We start from the raw sequence: 25,405 nt of genomic DNA on the forward strand, positions 1-25,405 counted from the left end.
TTTTTATAACTATCTGCTAACGGTGTTGTTCAAAAAAAATTATTAGGGTTTTTTAATATAATAACGCCGTATTTTATTTCAATTAGATCTTCTAGTTAACAATCGTGTTGTGATATATAAGAGTGTTGTAGACTAGATTAGTATGTGTTGTCACTTTATTAGAAAGGTATCAAATGAGTACGATGATGGTCGAATCTCAATGAATTGATTAGAATAAAACTCCTACTAATTAAGAGAATACATCTCTGAAAATGAGAGGAGGACATTCATATGTTCGTATATTTTGAAGATCATTACGGGTTATAATGAGGATAGATACTTTTGTTGGGTGGACCATATTTATTCGTATACCCTAAGAAAAATGATTCTTTTCGCTGTTTAAAAATGGTCGTCGAATATATCTATTGATTATAGATATATATAACATTATTAAAAAAATTAACAAAAATTCACTTAAATCAATATAAACGTTAATGATTGATGGCAGGAAAAAGAAAAATGATTGAATGAATCCCAGGGAATATAATGCAGTTTTCTTCACAGCTCTCAACATTTTATCAAAACAGAGCAGTTCAAATTACATGTCATTCACTCGGAGGCGGATTCGGACGAGGCTGATGATGCAGCCCTCTTCTTGGAAAAGTATTCCTCGGCACGAGCAAGGTTCTTTGCAACCGATGGCTTAACCCACTTCTTTCGCCCTGGCAGCACGGTGAGAGAACAACCGGCGGCCTCAAGCTTTTCCTTTGCGGATGCTGAAAAGGCTCGGGCCTTCATGTTCAGTTTTACTTTCAGCTCTCCCTCGCCAAGAATCTAAATCGGACACAGTTAATTAGTCATTAACGATGAATATTTTATTTTAAAAACTAACATAAGTTCTCATGTTCCATTAACCCTTCCCTGATAATTATAATTACAATTCTTTCAGGGAAGGGAACAAGACAAGTTCTATTGGGGTCATCGTACTTCTTACAAGTATAGTTGTTGCAATATAAGTCTGAAATTGTATGTACCTTTAAAGGAAGTTTCCTGTCTCTTCCTGATGGATTTATCAAACCCTTCTCCTTTAAAGTCTCCAACGACACCTCATCTCCATCTTGAAATCCGGCCGTTTCGATGTCTTTTAAGTTAACAGGAATGTATTTAGGTAATCCCGCATGCATACCTAAACAAAAAAGGTCAGCAATTGCTTTAAACAGTGTGCAGATATACATAAATATGAACGGAGACAAAGTTCAAATACAAAAATGGCAAGAAATTTTGGCAAATAAGGGCTTTGTTGAGATGGTTGTTAGTCCAAATGGATATGCTATAGGAAAGAGAACCCACACTACATGCAATCATGCATATGTGTATGTGTGTGTGTGTGTGTGTGTGTATTTATATTCAAAGGCATGATAGAATTATTGATGGAAGAGATGAGTACACAAGCTGTTCATAATAGGGCTGACCAACAATACAAAGAAAACCAAAAACCAATTTAAATCAAACTTAAGAACATATCAAACCATAACATTACCATAAAAAAATCAGCAACCCGAGACTTCCAAAAACAACACAACTAAGTGCTGACCCCTCTATGTAATCAAGTCATGTGTTGCATTTAAACTAAAGCCAGAAACAAGTTTGACATGCATTTGAACACTTCCAGAAGAAAAAAAGTCTGTCAAAGACAGACCTTGTTATCCTTATATAAGTCTATCAACCATGTGTTTTGGTTCACTCAACGAGAACAAAGCAAAGACTCTCTGTACTATAATCCACACCTAAAACAGCATGATAAGATTTAAATAAACCTTGATTCTGTATCACCAGTACTTCTATGACCGAAGACACCTAATCAAGAAAGTCGCCAATTTGGTTGTCACTTGCGCAAAAACTCAGCCAATCAGTTTTATTATGATCCTAAAGGTTAGTTATTTTTGGCTTAGTATAATTTGACTGAAGGATATCATACCCTACTTAGCCCATGAAGCATCTAGTTCGCAACAAGCAAGAAATTCCTCTTATCACCAGTTAAACCACGAAGTGAGACCTTGTATCCTAATTTTCATCTGGGAACGATATAAGTTAGTTGGCACTGCACATGCACACTGTTATATATTATATTCTGTAGGCGAGATAAGCTTTTTATGGACACGATAAGATGCAAAAAATCATTTTTACTCATAAACTCCCCAGTACCAGCTTCATTATCACCAGAATCCATACATGTTCATTAATTTGATCCAACATAGTAAGATGTTAGGCTTACCATATTCTCGCGAAAAAATTGATTAAATACCCCTTATCGCTCTAATCTCTTTATACAATTAAGAAAACTGTCTTAGTTTTTTCATAAATCACTTAGGGTGCGTTTGGTTCACGGAATGTAAGATTACCGGTGGGAATGTAAGATTATCATGGAATAGGATTACTGGGAATGTTGTATTTTGTGTTTGGTTGGATTAGCAAGAATGTAAGATTACCGTGTTTGGTTAAAGGAATAAAAGATTATTGGAATGTATATTTGACCAAATTGTCCTTATTATATATTTGGTTTTTAACAAGTTGGAAAATATTTATATATTTTCTTTAAAAAATTTAAATTCATATAATTTTTTTACAAAATTTAAAATATAGAAATGTTTAATGAAATGATAAAAATTTATTTTAATCCCTGAACATATAAAATTTTCATTATGATTTTTTTTGTAAATCTAAAATAGTTTAAGGATAAATTTATAATTTAACCTTCGTAGAATTTTTATTATTCAATGACAGAAGAATATTTTTGAGAAAAAAATTTAAAGGCATTTTAGTCCAAAATGCCGATAATCCAACAATATCCAAGAAAAGGAAGGTAATGACATTCCCAATAATATACCCAAAAAATCCACTATGGGGGTGTTTGGATGGGGGAATGTGGGATTCCCATGGGAATGGAATCCACATTCCCCCGTTTGGTTAGCCCGGGAATCCCATTCCCGGTAATGTAAGATTACCAATAGTGGATCTTTTGGGGTATATTACCGGGAATGTCATTACCTCCCTTTTCTTAGGTATTGTTGGATTACCGGTGTTTTGGACTAAAATTGAATAATAAAAATTCTACGAAGGTTAAATTACAAATTTATTCTTAAACTATTTTAGATTTACAAAAAAAAGTCTATAATTAAAATTTTATATGAAGTTCAGAGATTAAAATAAAATTTTACTCTTTCATTAAACCATTTTATATTTTCAATTTTGTAAAAAAATATATATAAATTTTATGAATTTAAATTTTTTAAAGAAAATATATAAATATTTTCCAACTTGTTAAAAAAATAAATATATAATAAAGACAATTTGGTCAAATATACATTCCAATAATCTTTTATTATTTTAACCAAACATGATAATCTTATATTCTTGCTAAGCCAACCAAACACAAAATACTTAACATTCCCATTAATCTTATTCCTTAGTAATCTTACATTCCCACTGGTAATCTTACATTCTGTGAACCAAACGCACCCTATTAGTAATCTTACGTTACCGGGAATGAGATTCCCGAGCTAACCAAACGAGGATGTAGATTCCATTCCATGGGAATCCCACGTTCCAGATCCAAAAGCCCCCGAGAACAATTCTACTCAAATAACACAACTTAAAAACAAGCAATAAATAAGACAAAGCACAAATTGTCAACTGCTAACAACCAAATCATGGTAATGCTCGAACCCAAAATTATATGTGCATGACAAGGGCAGCCATTTGATTGAATTTCCAGAAAATGCAGAGTTCAAGGACTCAAAGTTCAAGCAGACAAGTTGAATGCTGGCACTTTAAACCATAAAACCAAAATTTCTAATTCCAATTTTAGAGATACAAAGAAATAAACAAAAAAAAGATTACCTCCGGCAATTCCTCTCAATTTGGGGATACGCCTATAAAGTGGCATTTGGCCGCCCTCGAATCCCTTTCGAACGCCCGGTCCAGACCGTGATTTCTGACCCCTCATTCCAAACCCACAGCTGCCGCCTTGTCCGGCCGATATTCCTCTCCCCTTTCTCTTCGCTTTCTTTCTAGACCCAGGCTGAGGTCCAAGGTTGTCCAACCGAAACCGAACATTAGAACCTGTAACCGACACTTGGGTCTTCGCTGCTTGGTTCACGACAACTAAAGACCGTGTCCCCTTTTGTGCTTCTCCTACCTCTCGCTGATTAGTCCTGATATGAATAATGTGAAAAGGGTTTGGCTTTAAATTCCTCTGATTTCCCTGCAGTGAAAGAGATAAATTCAGCTAAGTGATACTAAATGGAGTATATATGATGAATTAAAGAGAGAATGAAAGAACCTTGAAAGTGGAACGAAGAGAGGGAAAAGTTGCGATAGGAGGATTAGGAGAGAGCGAGAGCATGGCTGCCATTGCAGTCAAGATGTTGAAGATGAAAACCACGAAGCTATGTCTCAACAGATAAGGTTTGTCATCTTAAGAGGACACGATGTGATTTTTTAAGGGCAGTTTTGTGATTCAATGCGAGAGCTTTTACATTTTATTTTCAAAAGATAATTTTTTTTGAGTTAGTTAAGTTATTATATAATAATATATATTTTTAATATTTTTAATTATTTGATAATTATCGTTTAAATATTAACTTTTAGTAATAACAACGTTTCTTTTAACTACATAGATAAATTAGTTCGAACATTTTCAAAAAATAATATTTTTGTGTTAGAAAATAACTAATTTCTATATAATAAAAATCAAGATAAAATCTGTAAATAATTTTTTAATTATAAAATGTTTTTTGTTACTTCCTTCTTCAATTATGAGAAGTTATAAAATAATAATCTGATTAGTATTTAGTAGTCATTAAATATAACACATTACATTTCAAAAAATAAAATTGATAAAAAATAATAAATATAAATCTTAATTTTAACATTTTATTATAATTTAATTCCAATTTTAAAATTATATCAATTTTATCTCATCCACTTGATTTTCCCTTCTGAATCAAATCATGTCTTCCCGACCTCCTCTAACAAAGAGCTTGAACTCATAAAAATAAGCCCAAGCCCATATCTAAAAGCCTAAACTAATCTATCACCTAAAGCCTGTCTCAAATGTAAAGAATTTGAGTTAATAATCATATTTTATTTGTACAAGCAATTATAATTACAGAAAGTGAAAATATTATAAACCAATCTATGCATACGATACCAACCGTATTGGCCAGAACAGACAGATGCATGTCAATCGAGTCCTGGACTTGTAGGCACAAAATTTGAAAGGAAAGGCGATTTGTAGCGTTAAAAATAAAATGAATACACAGACCAACTCATACTGGCATGGAATAGCATCGGGTGCGCGGCCTTGAATGCAATGAAATTGCGTAGTCCCGTGGGGGGAATCATAGAGGGACCTTCACTGTGAAATTCTCATTTCTTCCGCCTTTATATTTTGAACACATTCTTGTTTATTTTTTCTTTTATTAATAAAGGATTTTCAGTGCTTTGAATCAATGGGGAACTGGGTTTGGATTGGACCACGCTTCCATCTATATATAATCCAACGTGTCCCTTTTAAATAAAAAAAATTAATCATGCATCAAAATATGATTTAATGTCTAAAAAATTTTACGTTAAAAATAAGTACCTAACGTTTTATCCGTTATATTTTTAGGTGTATACCGTTATACCTTTTAATTTTTTAATTTTCAATAATAAAAATACTATTTTTTTCAAAAGAAAAAAAAATCAAACCCCCTTCCCCTCTAGGGATGGGCACGGGGCAGGCCGGGCCGGGTTTTTGGCCGCCTGACCCGACCCGAAATCATCCCGCCCTGAGGAATTTTGAGTTTTTTTCCCGTCCTGAACCTGTCCCGATTTTTAGACTAAAGTCCCGACCTGACCCGACCAAGATATGTTAATATTTTAAAATAATTAAAATAATATATTTTATAATAATATATTTATAATTATTTATTATATTTAAACTGTTAAATTAATATATTTTATAATATATTTTAATAATATAAAAATAAAAATTCTTAAAATAATAATAATAACAACAACAACCAGGTTAGGTCGAGTTGGTATTTTTCACCTTAAACTCGGCCCTGCCCTGCCCCGCCCCGAGCCTTGAAAATAAAAAAAATGTCCCTATCAGGTCAGATTAGGTCGAGACCTATCGAATTTAAGTATTTTGATCATCCCTATTCCCCTCATCGTCCCTCTCCCTCCCGTCGCCCCACCTTCAACGGCGAACAGTCACGATCAGTCAGATTTTTTCAGAACACAATGAAGAACATAATGATGGTGACTTTCTAACGTACGAACAACTGTAGCTGTCGAAATCGTCGGAAAAAATAAACGAAAAACTTTAAAATCTGACGACCCTTCATGGTGTTTTTTACGACGATCGGTGTAGTTTCACGGCTAGTGGGGAATTTAATTTTGGTTATGGCAACGAGACAATTTTGATGGGGTTAACGGTGACAACTACATATAAATGGTGGCTAACTGGTGGCAGAAAATGTAAAATTTGATGAATTTTTAGTTTTTTTAAATTATAAAACTAATTTTTTTCAAATAAAAATAATTTTTAAATGCGTGACACATGTCACGATCAAATTTAACGACTATTAAGGCTAAAACACCTAAAAGTGTAACGTTGAAAATATTAAATACCTATTTTTAGCGAAAAATTCTTTAAGCACTAAATTGTATTTAAGATATAGTTTAAACACTTATTTTTGTATTAAGTCAAAAAAATTAAATCGTTTAATTTTATAACTAATAGTCTTATAGAACCTAATAAATATTTAATCTAAAACTTGAAGTAGCAAGGTTTATTTTGACAAATATTTAAATATGGAGTAAGGTTTAATTAATATATATTTTCGAGACTCAACTCACTAGCATTCAAGCGATTCATATATTGCTCGATATTATTTAAATTTCTTGACGGAAATAAAAATATTTTATCGATCATAGACAATTCACTCTTTCTAATTTGGGTATAGAGCCATGATCAGTTGTAAGATGATCGTTAACCAGTGTTTTTATATTGCAAAGGGATGATCATAAAGAAGAATGAGAAGAAAAAAAAGATAGTATGATTGTGAAGGGTGTCGATCCCTTTCTTGACTGTGTCGGAAAATATTTATAGTGACCTTTAATGCATGTATCAGTCATAGAACTATTATGGCTTTTTATAAGTACGTATACTAAGTATATTTGTTGATAAAATTTTAGATTTCGTGCTAACAAATCACGTTAATCTATCAAAAGCATATGCCCTGTGATTGACCAGAAGCATATGCCCAAAGGAACCATGTTGTAACCCCATCAGACCGATGCGGGTAATCCGATCTGATCCAGAAAGTCACATTAGGGCCATCGGAGTGACCCACCGTAAAAATAGCGGAAATTTAAAACTTTTATTAAAACATGTAAACTCATAAAATCATTTATAAATATAAAAGTAAACTTTATCGATATTCAGAAATAAAACAGATTTTCAGACTCGTATATAAAACAAAATACAATCTACATGCCCCCTAATCACAGGTACCATACTCTGCAAGCAACACCAGAAAAACTTCATTCCGAATGTCCATAGCTGCTCTGGTTTAATCTTTTTTAACCTGCAATGGTGAGTAATAGAGTGAGTTTCGGAAAGCTCAGTAATACAGAACTACCAGATGATGCTATAGGTCATGCAGATAAATGGAATACCATATAATTCCTTATTGAATTAGACGTATACCAGTTTTCGAGATAATCTGGGGTTCCACTGGTAGTTCATCAAGTAGAATCCATGACTATCTTAGGTCATAGGAAGCATTCATGTTATGACATTTTCAGGAGATCGAATAGGATGTCTAGTGTGTTCCAACAGTACGATAAAATCATAATAGGTACACTAATCAAGTAATAGTTCAATAAAATCTCATAAATCATAATGTAGTTTAGCTTTTTTAAACTCGTAGTTTAAACCCATTGTATAAAGAGTCAACCTAAGGGAACATCTTAGGGCCTGAGAGCTTACCCAAGAAAGTTTTCGGGGCCACGGTGCCTACCTGAGAATACATCTCAGGGTCTCAGAGCCTACTCGAGAATGATCTCATGGTCGCAGAGCCTACTTAAGAGTCACATTAGGTCCATAAAAAATTTCCAGCTTGATCAGAAATGTACTTTATAAATAAGTATCTCCAAGATACAATTTATACAGTGATGCAATTCCATAAATCCTTAATCATGGAAATCATATACCAGTGAAAACCAATAATCAGATAGCAGTCATAATCCATAAGCCATCACCATTAAGTCAGTGAATCCATAAAACAATAACCATAGATTTTAGTGTACCACATGTTAAAACAATAAAACAATTTATTAATATATAGGGAACACACTAGAGAATCCAAGTACTTTTCAGAGACATTTTATAGTTATCAGTATGGATAACATGAACTTGTGCAATTTGATCGGATTACAGGAACGAGGTCCTATTGGAGAGAATCAATTATTAGCCGATCTAATCTGACATTTAAGGTTGATACTTTAGAATCCCACTATGTTTTCATGTGCATTAGGAAAGTGTTCAAGAATGCCCGGAGTGATTTGAGTTGATAAAGAGAAATGAAGATTCAAGACATTTACCATCCATGTCAATCGATCGGTTTATCAAATAACTTGAGATGAACAACTCCAAGAACTGATGTCTGTCGACTGGTCAATTCATTGCCATTCCTGGGTATTCACTCTTTAATACCAATAATTATTGTCCATTGATTATCCTAAGAATCATCGCTGAATATATCTTAAGGATCAAACAGTTATCCCAATAATATTTATTTCCTTTCCACATTGCAACAATATCAAGTATTGTCGACATATTCGATTCTTGGTTCATAACTCATAGAGACCGTACATCATGCAAGTTCATCGGTGTTCCCAGACTCATCCAATCACTTACTAAATTCTCAGTCATTAAAGTTATTTAGTTCATTTAGTAGTCAAATCTATCTCGATTTCGTCAGAGTCTTCTCGAGTAATTTAGACGCTTATGAGTTTCTGATACATGTTTTACTTCTGTTCAGTTCACTTTGGTCATATAATGCAATTATTTTGGTATTCATGGTTGATTTATCTCACGAATATCCACTTTTTAATATCGAATGCTCTCTAGTGTTGAGCTGAGCCGAGTACTTCTAGAATTATCATCGATCAAATCTTGAGGAGATGAACAAGGATTCAAGTGATATCTATGCCATTTAGGTACGGATATATCATCAGTGTTGATCGACTCACTTAAGTTGTTCCATAACTTTTAAGGGTAGTACAACACCCATGTTTATTTGGATTCCTTAATTAATCCAAGACATTTACTTAATCTAGTTCATAAGGGTATTTTATTTATTTCGATGCTTAATGTTATTTCAGTCATTTTAGAGCTGGAGGATATCCAATCATTCTTGGAATTGGTGATATTCTTGGATCTTTTGCATTCTAGGGGTATTTTGATCAATTTACAAATCCAATGTATTTCAATCATTTCATTCCATCCCATCTTATTATTTAATCCGCTCTTATCATCTATTTCTGTCTTTTCAAACAATTATAACAAAAGAGTATCCTCGATAAATTATTCTTCATGTATTTACTCATAACTCGGAGATTTAAGGATTTCAAAAATTTTCTGTATAAACATGTGAACTTAACGATGAAACTGGTAATTCATCGATTTAGGCATGACTTCTTAAGTACTTTTCCTTTCAGGGTCAATTCGGGTTACTTTTTCATCTCAAGGGTAATTTCGTAATTTCTTAACCATATAATTTCGGTATTAAAAATCTTAACAAAGATAATTATAATTTATAGATTCTAGGGTTGATCTCTTTTCCGGATAATCTCTAAACTATAAATTATTCCTAAACAAACTTATTATCTAACTTTCAGGGTCAATTCTTGTCTTTTTACAATATAAGGGTATTTTTATAATTTTACCAAATCGAAGTATTCTCATAATTTATCATCCAAGTGCCTTTAATGAGATAAATTATAATTTACATATCCATGGCTGATTCTTTTACCACTTAATCCCAGAACTTGAAATTTAATTCCAATTGTCCTCCAATTTCTTATTTTAGTCATCAGAGTCATATTCAGTTACCTACTTTTTACTGTATTCGTATTAAGTGTAGGAATTAATTAACTATCCAATAATTTCAAACATTTTCATTCATGCATTTACCAATAACATGTTTCATAAAGCATAAAAAGGTAGTTATGTATTACCTCAATTTTCGTGCCATACTGATCGACCATATAAATTTCATTCGAATGCCCTCGATCTTTAATTTAACTTCCAATAATTCGTCAAATACATTACAATAGAAATTTCATCAAAAATGGAGCTTAATTTCGAAAAACGGATCGAATCAGATGATAAATCAGTGAAAAACAGCTTACCGGGTTCGAATTTGGCAAAACGGACCTAAAAACGGACTCAGGACGCCAAAAAACGCCAGGATAGGTATACATGGAAAAAGTCAATGGCCGGTCAACGGTTCAATATGTCGGATCGGCCAGTCGGGAAAGATGGGTTGCGTCGGGTCGGACCGGGTCGAGTTAAACGGGTCAAAGCAGTCTCCCCCCATTTTCGAACCTTCCTCAAGCGTAGGGGCATCGCGTGGGGGCGTGTGAATAATCCTAGGGTGTCCCAAAAATTCCAGAAAAATTCTTAAAAATATTTTAAACAATTTTGAGACACTTATCAAGCTCGGTTCAAAATTTTGAACGGTAGAGAGATCGATTTCGAAACGTCGGAAACTTTGACTTCCTCACCTCCCTCAGGAGCCGGCGACGACGAAGATGCGATGGATACCGGTGGACTCGGAACGATACAAGGAACACAATGGTACGGGAGGTGTCAAAAACAGAGCAACGATCGACGATGAATTGACGATTTTTATGGCGGTGGTGTTAAAAAAAGTCGAAACTTTGAATCGAAATTCACAATATTTGACAACGTTTCGCTACGATCGATTTATGGGGTTTTGTTCATCGGTCGATGACGGATACGATGGTGGTTTTGGATCAACAATCGGTGGCCAAACGACGTCGAGATCGAATTTGAAAGAAGGGGTGCGGGATAGGAAGTTTTGTTAATTTGATTTTTGTTTTTGCAAACATAAACCCATTTCACGCACGTATTAAGTAGTGTCTGTCGACACTAAATGGTGAAATTCAAGGTTTAGTCCCTGAATTTCATTCAACTTCTAAAATGATTAGCAAACTTTGAAATTTTACAATTTAATCTTTAATTTCTTCCAAAATATCACTTAAATTCAATACTTTATAATTTTTAAAATTTAGCCCATAAATTGGGGTGTTACACATGTTCTGTGGAGGTCTTGTTGGAAGGGGAAATCAACCTGAAGTTCTCTATTACCGGGAGAGTTGGTAATTTCCAAAGATATACTCCGGAGATATAGTAAAGTTTTTTAGTATAGGCCTATGGGGCACTTGGAGTAGAGTGATCCAAAGAATGATAAGCAGTTATTGAATAACTTGGCACTGGGAAACAAGGGTTGAGGGAACAACCAAGACAAGCCACTCAAGCTTGGCTGCTTATAACAGTTTCAAAATAAAAAGAAAAGAAAAAAAATTTCTAGTAGGCCAGTAAGGTACTCAAATATGACATTAATATGCTCGAATTCAGCTTTCTTAACTACATGGTTTGACAATAATCAAGTCATGTTCAAGCTTTTTCGAGCCAGTTTGAAGTACTCGCAAAGTACTTATTAACCCCCCTAAGAAGAAGGATTTTTGCCCTTGTTGTACGGCAAAAGGAACCCAGGAAAGAAGGGAAAATTATCAAACCAAACATAAGAGAGGACAAACATAAAGAGATAGGGGCATAGCAGCCTAGCTGCATGCTAGATTATCAATTAATTTCTACACTCGATAAATAAACCAACAAGAAGAAATTTTTTTCACTTTCACAAAGCACCTTGCTGAAGCAACGAAGGGAGTTCCATAGAATAAAACAACACTTTGTGGGGTTCAGTCCACATAGAACTTAGATCACACAAAAAACCTGATAAACGAGATCATGATAGTAACAGTTCCTTGTTCCATTTCAAAGACAAGGGTACAATGATATCGCCCCTGGGAAGCCCTTAAAAGCTACATGGGGACCAATCATAAACCCCTTAATCTTACTCCTAACTACTCTTCAATTCGAATCAACGTCCCTGCAAATTAAGGACTTAGGGCTATCTTCCTATGGCGAATGTCTTCCTCTCAAACCAACAAAAAATGACTAAAAGGACTTGAACACAAACACTAGTAGAGAAAGATGAAAGATGAGAAGAGATAAAAGAGAGAGAAGATGAGTCCAAAGAGGCTGGCAGAGAAACTGATAGAGAATTTTCAATGCTCTATTTCTCCACCTTCAATCAAGTCTTATAATTTTCTAAAGCTCTAGTTTTTACCTCATTTTCCCCTTCCTTTCTCCGTCGGTACCATCCATGTAGGTCTTATCGTCTCCCTTTCTTTTCTTCTGCATTTCTCCACTAAATCTCCTGATTAGTTGGTTTTTGTGTGACTATCTTCATGTTTTTTTTGGTTTTTGCAGGAGACCTGCGAAGATTAAACCCCTAGACCTCAACTACTTGCCTGATGATTACGCTAGAGATGGTAAAGTACAGGTCTTTCAGGAAGGCTCCTCCTCCGGTAACTTAAAAGGAGCACAAGTTTCTTTTTGAAGCTTTAGTTATTTTTGTTGGTTTTATTTTATACACTGATTTAGGTAGATTAGGGTTGTGGTTTAGTTGCAAGAATGGTCTCATCGGAGTTACTTTAGTTGGTGTTTATCTAAAAAGCAGGCTACAGGTCAAAGAAAAGCGGCGCTAAGGATGAGAAAGATGAGTGCGGCAAGGTCTATGAATGTAGGTTTTGCTCGCTCAAGTTTTGCAAATCTCAAGCTCTTGGGGGACACATGAACCGACATCGCCAAGGCAAGTCATGTCGAATGGTTTCGTTGCTGAATTTTGGTCTGGTCTAGTTTTCCATGTTTATTTGATTTTATGTAATTGCTGTTGTTGTTGGGTGATCAGAAAGGGAGACAGAAACACTAAACCGAGCCCGGCAACTGGTCTTCAGTAACGATAACTTATCGGCAACCCCTGGTCATCTAGGGTATGTTCCTTCAAGCTACCATCCCAGTGATCCAACGATACCGTTTAGATCAGTTTGCCCGCCGAGATTGTTTTCTGGTTCTTCATCGACACTGATGCTGCCGCCAAAACCGTATTTACAACCGACTCCTTCGCACCTCGGCTCCTCCCACACTTCCCAATACCCAACTCAGGGAATCAACGACTACTATGTAGGTCATGTCCTCGGAATAAACAGCAGCTTGTCACGTTCACAATACCATCAGCAAAACCTAAACAACTATCTATCTGGACCGGACTCCAACTATACTTGCATCGGTGCCCCGGTTGGGAACGGTTTCGGTCATTGTCCAACATGGGGATCGGATTTGGTCGGATCAGGTCATGTAGGTGGTGCTGGTTCGCAGCAACATCTGGACCATCCTTCTGCGATTCGATTTGAAGACGGGTTCATGGATTTGTGAATTTCTTTAGATTTAGTAAGTTAAAATTTATCTACATTTCAATAAAAAATCGAGTCTCATCAATCTTAGATTGAGATAACTTCTGTTAAAACTTATTATAAATGAATATGGTGATTATATCCTTTTTAGTATACGACATTTTATAAATTTCTTTCCAGAAATAAAAGCATTTGATTAATGGAGCATGTGGACAGTAGGGCAGCGAACGTTTTTGGTTTATGTACAGAGATTGTTGCAGCTTTTTTCAGCACGTGGACACTCTCAACTAGCTTTGCTTTGAGCTCTATGGGTATTGTTAGCCACCTGTTAGTCAATGTGGACTACAAGCTAGGGCATCAGACATAAACTTGGATATCAACTGAAAAACTATTGTCACTCGAACTTACATTTACATCAATATTTATATTTAATAACATAAAATCCGCTATCATGACGCTGATCACGTTAAACTTATCTCCATATATCTGTTCATTGTTATGCATCGAATATGTTCTCAAATCATGGAGAAAGAGATAATATGGGCCACAATGAGATGTATTCATGAGTTATGACTGACAGCATATCAGCGGTACTGCATTAATATTAACTACACAACCATTTAATTATCTAAAAAGAAAGAAAAGGAAAATGTATTCAGTGCTAATCAGACTTTCTCTCGATGGAATTGATTGTTTTGTCGTCAGGAAAAGTGTGGAAATGGAGTTTCAGCCACTTTCTCTCTAGTCATTGCCCATTCTGTGCCGATAGAAACCACCTGCCCCGGCCCCTTTATCCAAGTGTGCTACCTAATCAATTATTTAAATGAAATTATTGTTTATCTGAAACATATTTTGTGGACGATTTATAGTAGTTTTTTTGTTTCCGATAAAGAGATTAGCGTTAAACCTTGAATGCCTTATTTCTGATCCTACATAGAGAGAACCCTATGACCAGAGAACTAAAGGCTAAATAGCTAATAAACATAGCAACCCAGACGCTTTAATGCTGACAGTCCCCCTGAAAGAAAAATATCGCGATCATTAATCACAGCATATATTTAAGAAATCAAAAGGCTTCAGGTGTTTAAGAAAGCAAGGTTTTACGAGATTGAAGGCCAGCAATGGCATTTCAAGACTGTTAAATATCTTTCGTCATATCTGTCTCTTCTTAGTTTTATTCTGTAGACCTATGATTTATCTTTTGATTTTTTAATTTATTCGTCGTGGTTACCGCTAAATATCTTTCATCATATCCATCTCTTCTTAGTTTTATTCTGTAGATTTATAATTTTTCGTCTAATTTTTAATTATTTTCTCCGGATTTCCTTCTTTAAAAGATACATTAGTGATTTATCAGTTGAAGCAAAGATATATGCTTACTTGCTTAGGGCAAAGTATACACCAACACCTATGATATAGAAGCATCCAAATTCAAAATTGATCATGGATAGGCGTTTAAAGATGACCATCTCTATCGGAGTATGGTTGGTGGAAATCAGTGGGCATGTCTTGAACAAAGTCAAACTATGAAGATGTGAGAGTACTGTATTTGTGCCTAACTATCAGCTAGTTTCCTGTCGGTACTTGTATCAAATAAGAGTTGGTTTAAGTAGTAAACGATTTGATATCGTTTAATTAAGATCTCGAGTTTGAATTATTGTGCATGAATAAAATTCCTGCCGGCACTCACAAAAAATCAGGTATACGACGTAAGTTGATTCGAATTAATCAAGACAAAACCTTAAAACCGAGAACGTAACCAAATATACATGTAAGAAGTAAAATTTTTGTGGATACACTAATCCATACGTAATACAAATCTGAAAAAACTGTTTCTCTGCCTGATGAATCTCTCGGATCTATGTCAACCCGTACGTTTCTGTCCAACGAATATATCTCGGGATCGCATCGGCGAGAGGCGTGGATTTATGACACTCTTGGCTTTCTCTTTACTTTTTTAACACGTGTATTAAAAAAAAAAACTCTATGAAATTGGATAGCCATGTGGGGTTTTTAATGTTATATATTATTTAGAAAAAAGAGAGGGGGGATGCAAACGAAAAGCATGAGAGGGCAGAGAGAGCAGACGGCTATGCTATACAGCCTGCGTTCGTTCTACCGTATAAGACCAGACTGAGAATTGTTTAAAGCTGCTGTACGTCTTTATATTTACATATCTAAGCTTAAATACTCATTTCGTATGGCATCTTCTTTTAATTTATTACTTTTCTTTTAGGGTAACTACATGATATCATCTAACTTCAAAGTTCTACATTTAGATTTTCCTTTATAAGTTATTATTATTATTATTAATATTTTAAAATAACATATCAAACATGGATGTGAGATTTATTTTTTGAACAAGATGGAAGTCATTAGTTTTATTAAAAATAAAAAAAATATTCAAATTACAATCGAGGTTTACAATCACAACTGTAAACTAAACATATAGTAAAGATATTTTTCTATAATCATTAACGTAAAAAATTAATTACTTAAGATCACACGAACATGCAAGAAAAAATGTTAAACAAATCTAACAAAATAAATTTGAACAAAAGGTAGATACTAATATATTTGACTGCATGGACAAACGAACTATAAAATATAGTAACGTTATTTGCATGTGTAATACCTCAAATTCGATTCGAGCAATAACTTCTAAGCATCCTTTAAATATATTAGATTTTATTTTTATTCATGACCTTAAAAGGTCGTATTAAAAAAATTATGAGTCGACAACCCCATTGGTAACTATTATTTAAAATTTAATATATTTTTTAACTATTATATAATGTACATCAGTATTACATTGCAATATTTACATAATAAAAAGAACTATAAATAAATTGAGAGAACAAAAACAAAAGTCAAAGAATCCTTTCATTTCATTCTAAATAATGATTTTGAGATATGATACAATATTAATCATCATTATGTCATATCATATTATTATAAAATATACATCAGTATTTACATAATAGTTACTATTTTTTTAAAACTATTTTATTAATATAAGATGTGATTATTCCTTTATTTTACTAAAAAAACAAGAGATGTGATTAACATATGATGATAGTTTGAGGATAAAATTGAAATATTCAAAAGTTTGGGGGATTAATTTAGAATTATAGTCATAGTTTGAAGATAAAATAAAAAATTTAATTGAGGACTAATTTAAAAGAAAGCAAAAATTTAAGGATATATGATGTAATTAAGTCGTATAAAGGTACAGTATTGTTCGTACCATTTCACATTCATCGAACAAAGTGGCCCTCCCCACTAAATCTAAAATGAAACACGAGTACTTAGTGCAATCATATATATAAAGAGAGAATTTTAATACTAGTCTATTTTTTTATTTAAAAATGAATATATTTAATTAATTTTATATTAAGTAAATATTACCTGTCTATGTATTAAATTAAAGAGTAAAGTATACAAATTGTCCCTCAATTATAGAGCCTTTTACTTTTAAGTCCTCCGACTATTAAAAATTATAAAATGATCCCCGATTATAAGACATGGTCACCCACTTATTCATTATCTTTCAAATTCGAATTTTATGTAAAAAAATTGAGGACAATTTAAGCTGGATGTCAACCTCTGTTTGAGATATGATAAAATCTAATTAAACTCATATTGTTGTTAGGGTGCGTTTGGTTCACTGAATGTAAGATTACCAGTGAGAATAAAAGATTACCATGAAATAAGATTATTGGGAATGTTGTATTTTGTGTTTGGCTGGTCTAGCAAGAATGTAAGATTAACGTGTTTTGTTAAAGGAATAAAAGATTATTGGAATGTATATTTGACCAAATTGTCCTTATTATATATATATTTTTAATAAATTGAATTCTACTATAATATTATTATAAGATATTTATATATTTTCTTTAAAAAAATTAAATTAATAAAATTTATATAATTTTTTTTACAAAATTAAAAATATAAAAAGGTTTAATGAAAGGGTAAAATTTTATTTTAATCATTGAACTTCATATAAAATTTTAATTATAGATTTTTTTGTAAATTTAAAATAGTTTAAGGATAAATTTATAATTTAATATTCGTAGAATTTTTATTATTCAATGACAGAATAAAAATATTTTTGAAAAAAAAATTAAAGGCAATTTAATCTAAAACACCTGTAATCCAATAATACCTATAGGATGGGATAATGACATTCCCGATAATATACCCAAAAAATCCACTGTTGGTAATAAAACATTACCGGAAATGAGATTACCGGCCAACCAAACAGGGAATGTTGATTCTGTTCCCTCGTTGATCCCACATTCCCCAAACCAATCAGCCACTTAATGTTTTAACTGAAAACTATTTGTATATTTTATCCTAAATTAAAATTCCTAAATTAAAATAGTATTACATTAATATCAATGATAATAATTTATATAATACGTTAGCTTATCATGTTTATTTAAAAGAAAATTCTCTTTATTTCAAAATTAAATAGTAAAGGGAATAAGCTGCTCACCTTATTAATAAAAAAACTAATTTGCTGTTCTGCCGATAACAATAATTGTATGTATTAAAACCTAGCAATGAGCATCCAGCCATGAAATAATATCATTAAGGACAGTTAAAATTCTGTCATCAGGTTCTCCTTCCAGAATGCAGTGATACCCTTCTTCATACAGCTTCAACGTCTTGTCCTTGCTTGAGGCTTGTTCATAAAGAAACCGGCTCACTGCCGGATCCGTTACCTTATCTGCAGCTCCGTGAAGAATCAGCAGCGGTGACGAAACCTGCAAGCACTCGAGTTCCGAATTTAGATTGCAGCAATGTAAAAGCATCCAGCGTGCTGTACACAATAAGAAATGGAACAGCATACGAGACTAATGAATCGGGAAATCGACCTTCTTCACTTGATCCTCGATTTCCTTTGTGGCATTCAGGAGTTCAACGGCTGTTCGCAATCGTGTCCGGTCGTCGTAACAAATCACATTGTACACAGCCTTGAAGGAGAAGACATGATATAACACCATCATAAAGCATATGAAATAAAATGGGAGTTTTTTATCATCAAAACTACAAAAGCTACTCCATATAGGGCGACTGAAGGAAACATCTACTAACCATCTTCTTTTTCCTTGGATCTCTGAACATCAAATCAGTTAGATCTTTCTGTGGAACAAGCTTCGCTGTTGGCATAACTTTAGATAGAAATGTCAAAATTTTCGCAACCGGTTCCGAAGGCTTAACGTCATCCGCAATCTAACACGCGACAGAAGTATCGAATATCGGATACAGAATGTAAACTTCAGATGTCATAAAACAGTGAAAATATCCATATTTAACTTACTTTACACATTGGAGCTACAAGGATCATTCCATCCCATCCATGTGGATCCTTGAAGTGGACTTTGAGTGTAACAGCTCCACCCATGGACTGTCCAAGTATGAAGCAGGGCAATCCTTTCACTTCAGGTCTTTCTGAAAATCAACCACATCAACATAAAAGTGCAACAAATGTATGACAAAGTAATTGACAAATTTCATACCTTTTATTTTTGCATATTGTTCAATGACATTGTCAGCTAATTCATCAAAGCTATAGATGTAACCATGCAATCCTTCCGAAAGGCCGAATCCCGGGTGATCGATAGCATAAACACCGTAACCGGATGCTGCAATGAACCTAGCAATGCCTGTAATTTCGGATTCTTGATACGTCAAACAATGTCCTCGGACATGTTTAAAGTACAGGAAATGAAGTACAACATGAAGAAACAGAAAAAAAGGACCGACCTTCAAAGAAGAAAGTACAAGTATCACCATATCCATGGCAAAAGCACACAGTACCCTTGATTCTAACCCCAGGTTCTGGCATCCATCGTCTAAAGAAAACCTCCAATCCCTTCGAGTTTCTCTCTATCCACTGCAAAGAAACGTCAAAACAAGATTGTTAAGTTTCACTTCAATTTCAAATTGACTGAGCAAACAAGAGACAAATTCAAATAAATACAAGGAAACGCTTACCTCCTCTGCTCTTACACCAGCAGGAGCCATCTGCCACCAATTCCATATATTTCCCCAAGGAAAAAAATATATATAACAAGAAAGTAAATATTAGCTACTGTTACAATATGAATTAGATTTTAAATTTGGAATAGTATAGGACTTTCGGTACAATCAGAATGAGTCAGCAAGTAAAAAGGAAAAACAAACCTTGAATAAGAGATGATCAAGCTGCTGGTGGACTGGGACGAAAGCAGATCGAACTCTTCTACGAGCAGCAGCGTAGTCGAGATTCTGTGAAGCAATGGAGTTCAACTCCTCGCTGACGCCCTCGATCGTCTTCTTCGACGTTGCAGCGGCTGCCACCACCATGCGAAGGCTTCCACCAAGTTGAAGCGGTGGAGAAATCAAGGGAATCGAGAGGGTTGATCGCCGATGAAGGGATGGAAAGAAAAGTGGTTGGGATCTGAAAAATAAAGAGAGATCCATGGCTAATGGCTTCGGCCTTCGTGCGACGGGTTGGTGAAGCGCGGCTGGAGGTTGTCGTGGGTTTACTATTATACTGTGGTATTTGGACGGAGAAGCGAACTGGGACCAAATGCATTTTAGTACATTTTCTTAAAGGGTAAACTACATGCTTACTCACCGAATTTTACTATCTAATATTTTACTCACCATACTTTCAATTTTTTTAATTTACTCACTGAATTTTATATATTGATTTTTTTTGTCACTTAACCATTTTCTTTCTAAGGGTTTGATGGTGTGGAAATCAACATCAAAACGATGTAATTTTGGATTATATAAAAAAAATTTTGGATCAAAACAATGCAACAAAAAATCATGGATTCTAAGCAAGTTGAAGACAAAATTTAAATGAGCAATTCCTCAATCTTCTTCATTCTCACACCTTCTTCACAATCTGTCCCTATTATCGGAAGAAACAAACCAAAAAAATAATAGAATAAAGATAAAACCCAGAAAAGATGAAAATCAATTCTCTCACAAAAAAAAAAATAAGCACAAGCAGTGGATAAGAAAGCAACTAAAAATTAAAATTAGAAAAAGAGACGTAGTTTTAATCTAAATATTTTTTTTTTCATTTTGGCTCTTTCCTTCATCATTCTTCTTCCTCGCCTCATCTCTCCATTTCTCCCCTAATCTCATTTGAACATACAGTGTTTGACGAAATAAATCCCAAAAAAAATCAATTTGGATCAAACCAATGCAACAAAAAATCATGGATTCTAAGCAAGTTGAAGGCAAAATCTAAATGAACAATTCCCCAATCTTCTTCATTCTCACACCTTCTTCACAATCTTTCCCCATTAACGGAAGAAACAAATCAAAAAATAATATAATGAAAATAAAACCCAGAAAAGATGAAGATCAATTCTCTAAAAAAATAAGCACAAGCAGTAGATAAGAAAGCAACTAAAAATAAAAAATAGAAAAAGAGTTTCCTAAAAAAAAATAGTTGAAGAAAATGTGTATCTCAAACTTAGAGAGTAGAGTGGTGATATGAGCCTTTTATGGGGTATCCATTATTTCCGATAAATTCATTTCTCTTTCTCCATTGTTGATTTTTTTTTTATTTTTTTCTATCAATATATTTTAACTTTCAAGATAGTAAACATAGAATAATGGGAGAAGAAACAACAAAACAAAGAAGGAAAGAAAAAGGAAAGAGTAAAAATGAAGAGAAATGGAGAAAGAAAAAGGAAGAAAATTAGAGAAAAAACTCATATACCAGAGAAATTGAGAGAGAAATGGGAGAAGAAAAAGGAAGAAAGAAAGAGTAAAGATGCAAAAGCAAAAATAATTTACCTTTTCTTTAACGTGTCATTTGTGAAATCTTTTAATGATTTAAAAACTATTTATGTATTCACGTCATAATGTCATTATAAAATTAACCGTAGAGTGATAAAAAAGTTCAATTGCAGAGTGATAAAAAAGTTCAATGTCTAAAATTTAGGGAGTAAATTAAAAACATTAAAATTAAAATGAATTAAATAGGAGAGAGTAAAGTTCAATGAGTAAGCATGTAATTTATCCTTTCTTAAATTATTGCCCGAGGTCAAGATCCACGTGCTTTTTTCTTTTAATGCCAAAATAAATTAAAACTTCAAAAGTGTGCTTTGAAAAAAGTTTATCTCAATCCACTAAACATTTGAATTGACCATACACGGTAAAGAAAAGTAAAAAAGAAATACAATTTCACCAACAAATTTTATAAAGGGTAAATTACACTAATAATCAATGAACTTTGCACTTTCTCCTATTTCATTCACTATACTTTAAATCCATTCATTTTTTTTACTAAATTTAATATAATTAGTATTTTTTTTGTCAAGTCGTTAAATACTTAACGGTGTTAAAACGATGTCATTTTAAAAAACAAAATTTCATCAAAATTATGTCGTTTTGCATTTATCTAACAACTCATTCATAACGTCGTTTAGTGAGAAAATGACTAAGTGAAAAAATGTAATTATGTTAAATTCAGTGAGAAAATTAAACGAATTTAATGACAGCGAGTGAAATAGGAGAGAGAGTAAAGTTCGGTGATGATTGGTGTAATTTACCCTTTTATAAATTTAATAAACGTTTTGGTTTTAATATTTTTTTATTAAGCTAAAGTGATTATAAATTAGTATTTGTTCTAAATACTCTCATGCATTTGAAAATGAACGCTCAATCCCCCTAATGAATCGCTGGTACTTGAACCCATGAGCTCTAGTAATAACAATTGTTCATTTTAACTACTGAGATAAGTTGGTTTGTGCTTAGTTTGTGTAATTTAAGATTATGGATAAAAAGTTTTTTTATTTTTGGATTCACATTCTTATATATTTAGATAAAAAAAATATTATTTTGGATTTGTGATATTTATGATTTTACTCTCGTTTTTAACAATGTTTTTAAAATCGGATCGGACATTGAACCGGTGAAAGTACTGGTTCACTGGTTCAACCGGGTTCAACCGCGGTTGAACCGAATTTTATATAAAATAATTTTTTTTTTAATTTTACATAATATTCAAAGCAATATTAATATATATGTAACACTTTTTTTAAGTTTACAATATTAAAAGATATAAAAATATCACAAGTCATAACATATATAAATTAAAAATCATAAAATCAAGTGAAACAAAATGATTCAAATCAACTACAACATAATATTTAAGGTAAAACATATTAAATAATAAATATAATTATATAACTATAATGAAAAAAATAAAGTTAGGGCTTAAAAAAATCATAACAAATGATGTCATTTGGTTTATTTTTTTTTATAAAAAAAAACAATCCCACATGGCTAAGAAACATAGAAGAGCATCCCAAAAGTTTAAAGATTAAAAATATAAGAACAAAATAATCCCACATGGCTAAGAAACATAGAAGAGCATCCAACTTACTTCTATAAATAATAGAGGTAGTTTGACATTCAAAATCATAGAGCCTTTTGGTGAGCACAGAGCGAACTATTCTTTCGCTTCAATTGAGCTCAAATTTTAGGCTTCAATCGAACTTCTAATTTTTTTTTGAGTTCGAGCCTTTTCGAGTTCAAGTTTTAATATTATATTTCGAGTTCGAGTTGAACTTGATATTTTTTAGCTCGTGAGTTTTTGAGTCGAGTTGAGCTTACTTTTAAAGTTTTCGAGTTCGAGTCGAGCTCAGCAATACTCGAATTTGACTTGGCTCGTTGAACAAATGGCGTCGTTTGGTTTAAAAAAAAATTTAAAAGAAAAAAAGTGAACCGGCGGTTTTGCCGGTTTTCAGTCGGTTCACCCTGGTTTTATCGGTTTTCAGTCGGTTCTACCGATTTTTAGTCGGTTCATTGCCAGACCGATTTTGTGAGGTAATCGGACCGGATAGGCCATCGGCTCCGGTTCACGGTTTAATCGGTTGAATCGACCGATCCGGTCCGATTTTGATAACCATAGTTTTTAATGACTCAAACAAAAATAATTGATAATGCCTCGTTGATATATTTTTTAATAATATTTTTAATTATTTTTTGTTGTAAATATTATTTTTAACAACATATGCATATTTTAGTAAAATAAAAGTGATTTTCTTCTTTCTTTTCTCTGTGATCTTGACTAAAAACAAAAATGCTACTCCTAGTTTCAGTTTATTTGTTTAAGAAATGAAGTATAAAATTAAGGATAAACTGCAATAATGGTCATGCGATTTTAGGTTATTTGAACTTTGGTCACCAAAAAAATCCATTTTAGTCATTCCACTATTAAAACTATTAATAATGATGAGTCAAAAAATGGGGCAAAGCATCAATAACATGTACATGCGAGAGACACGTCTTCTACTGAATAATAAGGATTGGAAAACGAAGGTTCTAAAGATGAATTAGAGGGGTTTTCCCTACTCGATGTGGGATAATATGAACCACAGCGTTTACAGCAAAAGTATGTGTGGCTGCTCTCTGTTTTAGGCCCATTTTAAAATAGAATGAATGTCAGTGCTTCTTTGTCCATTAAGAACTCCGTCTGCCAACTTAAGATTGACAAAATATTTTGTAGTTTTTGCATATAAACGGCTTGCTAAAACTGGACTGTTATTGCATGGAGATTCAAGGTTTTAGATGTAAATGTTGGTGTCGTTTTACTATCCCAGTTTTGTATGTGCAGCCGTGCAGGTCAGTTGCACTCCTAAATGAATGGTCTTAACAACGCCGTTAGATTTTAGTGCTGGTGTCAAATGGATATGTATTGGTTTGAAAACAAACAAGGGACCAAAATCCCCACCAAATTTCTTAGCAGTTTTAGTATATAAATTTCATAGTAGTATTCGTTCAAAGATAATTCTCAATCATTAGACATTAAATGCTCATTCTCTTGGCATTTCTTATGCTCGAATCCAAAATCTCAAGGAATGACAACAATTCTTTTACCACCGAGGTCACTTGGTTCATGCTCAGTTTTGTTAGTTTGTACTTAGAACACGGGTATAATTTATATCTTTTTAATATTAATGTACTTGTAAAAAATGAAGCATTTAATATATATATATATATATATATATATATATATATAATTTTATAGGAGTGAAGTTAATTAAAACAAAAATAAAATTGATTTCATTGAAGATTGATTTCAGAATGAGACGTTAGCTGCAAAGGGGCGGTGAGTTTAAAGGCTTCATCACTCAAAATCGGAGAGAGATTGGTCGCAAAAGTTAGGCGGTTTGGGAAATGATTTGTCGTAGCCGATTATCAGGAAATCTAAGCAATAATTGAAAGCAAAGGGAAGCCAGAAATTTGGTGAGAATTTGTCTAGGGTAGTTCCATCTCATTATCAATCCAGCGAATTCAATTGCTTGTCTGGTTATATATAATTAAACAATCCTCAATCAAGGTCTTTATCATATGGTAAGTTAGAATCCTTTTTCCAAAGCAAAGTGGGAGCCTAAATTGCTCTTTTTTAGAGACACGAGGGAGTATTAATGTTCTTTTATCGGTAAAGAGTATGATTTCATTACCGGAGAAATCATACAAGGAAATATTAACGCACGTCTTATTAAAAACCTTCCTAATTTAGATGGATGAAAATAATACATACGCTAATCAACAAAACAATTTGCACCGCATGCAAAACATTAATGTACTTTTGTAATTATATTACCGTATAATTTTAAAGAGGTTAAATTAAAATCACTATTTCTTAGAGGGATAAAATTTGGGGTTGAGATAATTTATGATAATATTTTTAGTACATTAATCATTAACACGTGTTCATAAATGTATATGACCCATTTATAAAGTGCATAAATTACTTTTATGAATAATACTGGTGCAA

The 25,405-nt window shown here is 33.1% G+C and overlaps 3 protein-coding genes across 3 annotated transcripts; 1 reads left to right on the forward strand and 2 right to left on the reverse strand.

Moving 5' to 3' along the window:
- Nucleotides 1-518: 518 nt before the first annotated feature.
- LOC120171324 (50S ribosomal protein L15, chloroplastic-like) lies at nt 519-4,441 on the reverse strand. Its single transcript, XM_039179036.1, has 4 exons — nt 4,322-4,441; nt 3,880-4,243; nt 1,014-1,165; nt 519-813 (listed from the first exon to the last, which is right to left on the reverse strand). Exons 1-4 carry the CDS (start codon nt 4,391-4,393, stop codon nt 589-591), a joined length of 813 nt encoding a protein of 270 aa, XP_039034967.1. The 5' UTR covers nt 4,394-4,441; the 3' UTR covers nt 519-588.
- Nucleotides 4,442-12,373: 7,932 nt separating this feature from the next.
- Nucleotides 12,374-13,624, forward strand: LOC120171286 (zinc finger protein JAGGED-like). The gene is made up of 4 exons (XM_039179011.1): nt 12,374-12,444; nt 12,620-12,717; nt 12,870-13,001; nt 13,101-13,624. The coding sequence occupies exons 1-4, from the start codon at nt 12,374-12,376 to the stop codon at nt 13,622-13,624; spliced, it is 825 nt and encodes a 274-aa protein (XP_039034942.1).
- A 4,466-nt stretch (nt 13,625-18,090) lies between these two features.
- LOC120171272 (caffeoylshikimate esterase-like) lies at nt 18,091-20,120 on the reverse strand. Its single transcript, XM_039179001.1, has 8 exons — nt 19,795-20,120; nt 19,606-19,635; nt 19,375-19,504; nt 19,128-19,274; nt 18,929-19,059; nt 18,703-18,840; nt 18,483-18,581; nt 18,091-18,371 (listed from the first exon to the last, which is right to left on the reverse strand). Exons 1-8 carry the CDS (start codon nt 20,071-20,073, stop codon nt 18,162-18,164), a joined length of 1,164 nt encoding a protein of 387 aa, XP_039034932.1. The 5' UTR covers nt 20,074-20,120; the 3' UTR covers nt 18,091-18,161.
- Between the last annotated feature and the right edge of the window lie 5,285 nt (nt 20,121-25,405).

The sequence above is a fragment of the Hibiscus syriacus genome, unplaced genomic scaffold (genome assembly GCF_006381635.1).
Source record: "Hibiscus syriacus cultivar Baekdansim isolate YM2019G1 unplaced genomic scaffold, ASM638163v2 tig00111832_pilon, whole genome shotgun sequence".
NCBI classification, from domain to species: Eukaryota; Viridiplantae; Streptophyta; class Magnoliopsida; order Malvales; family Malvaceae; genus Hibiscus; species Hibiscus syriacus.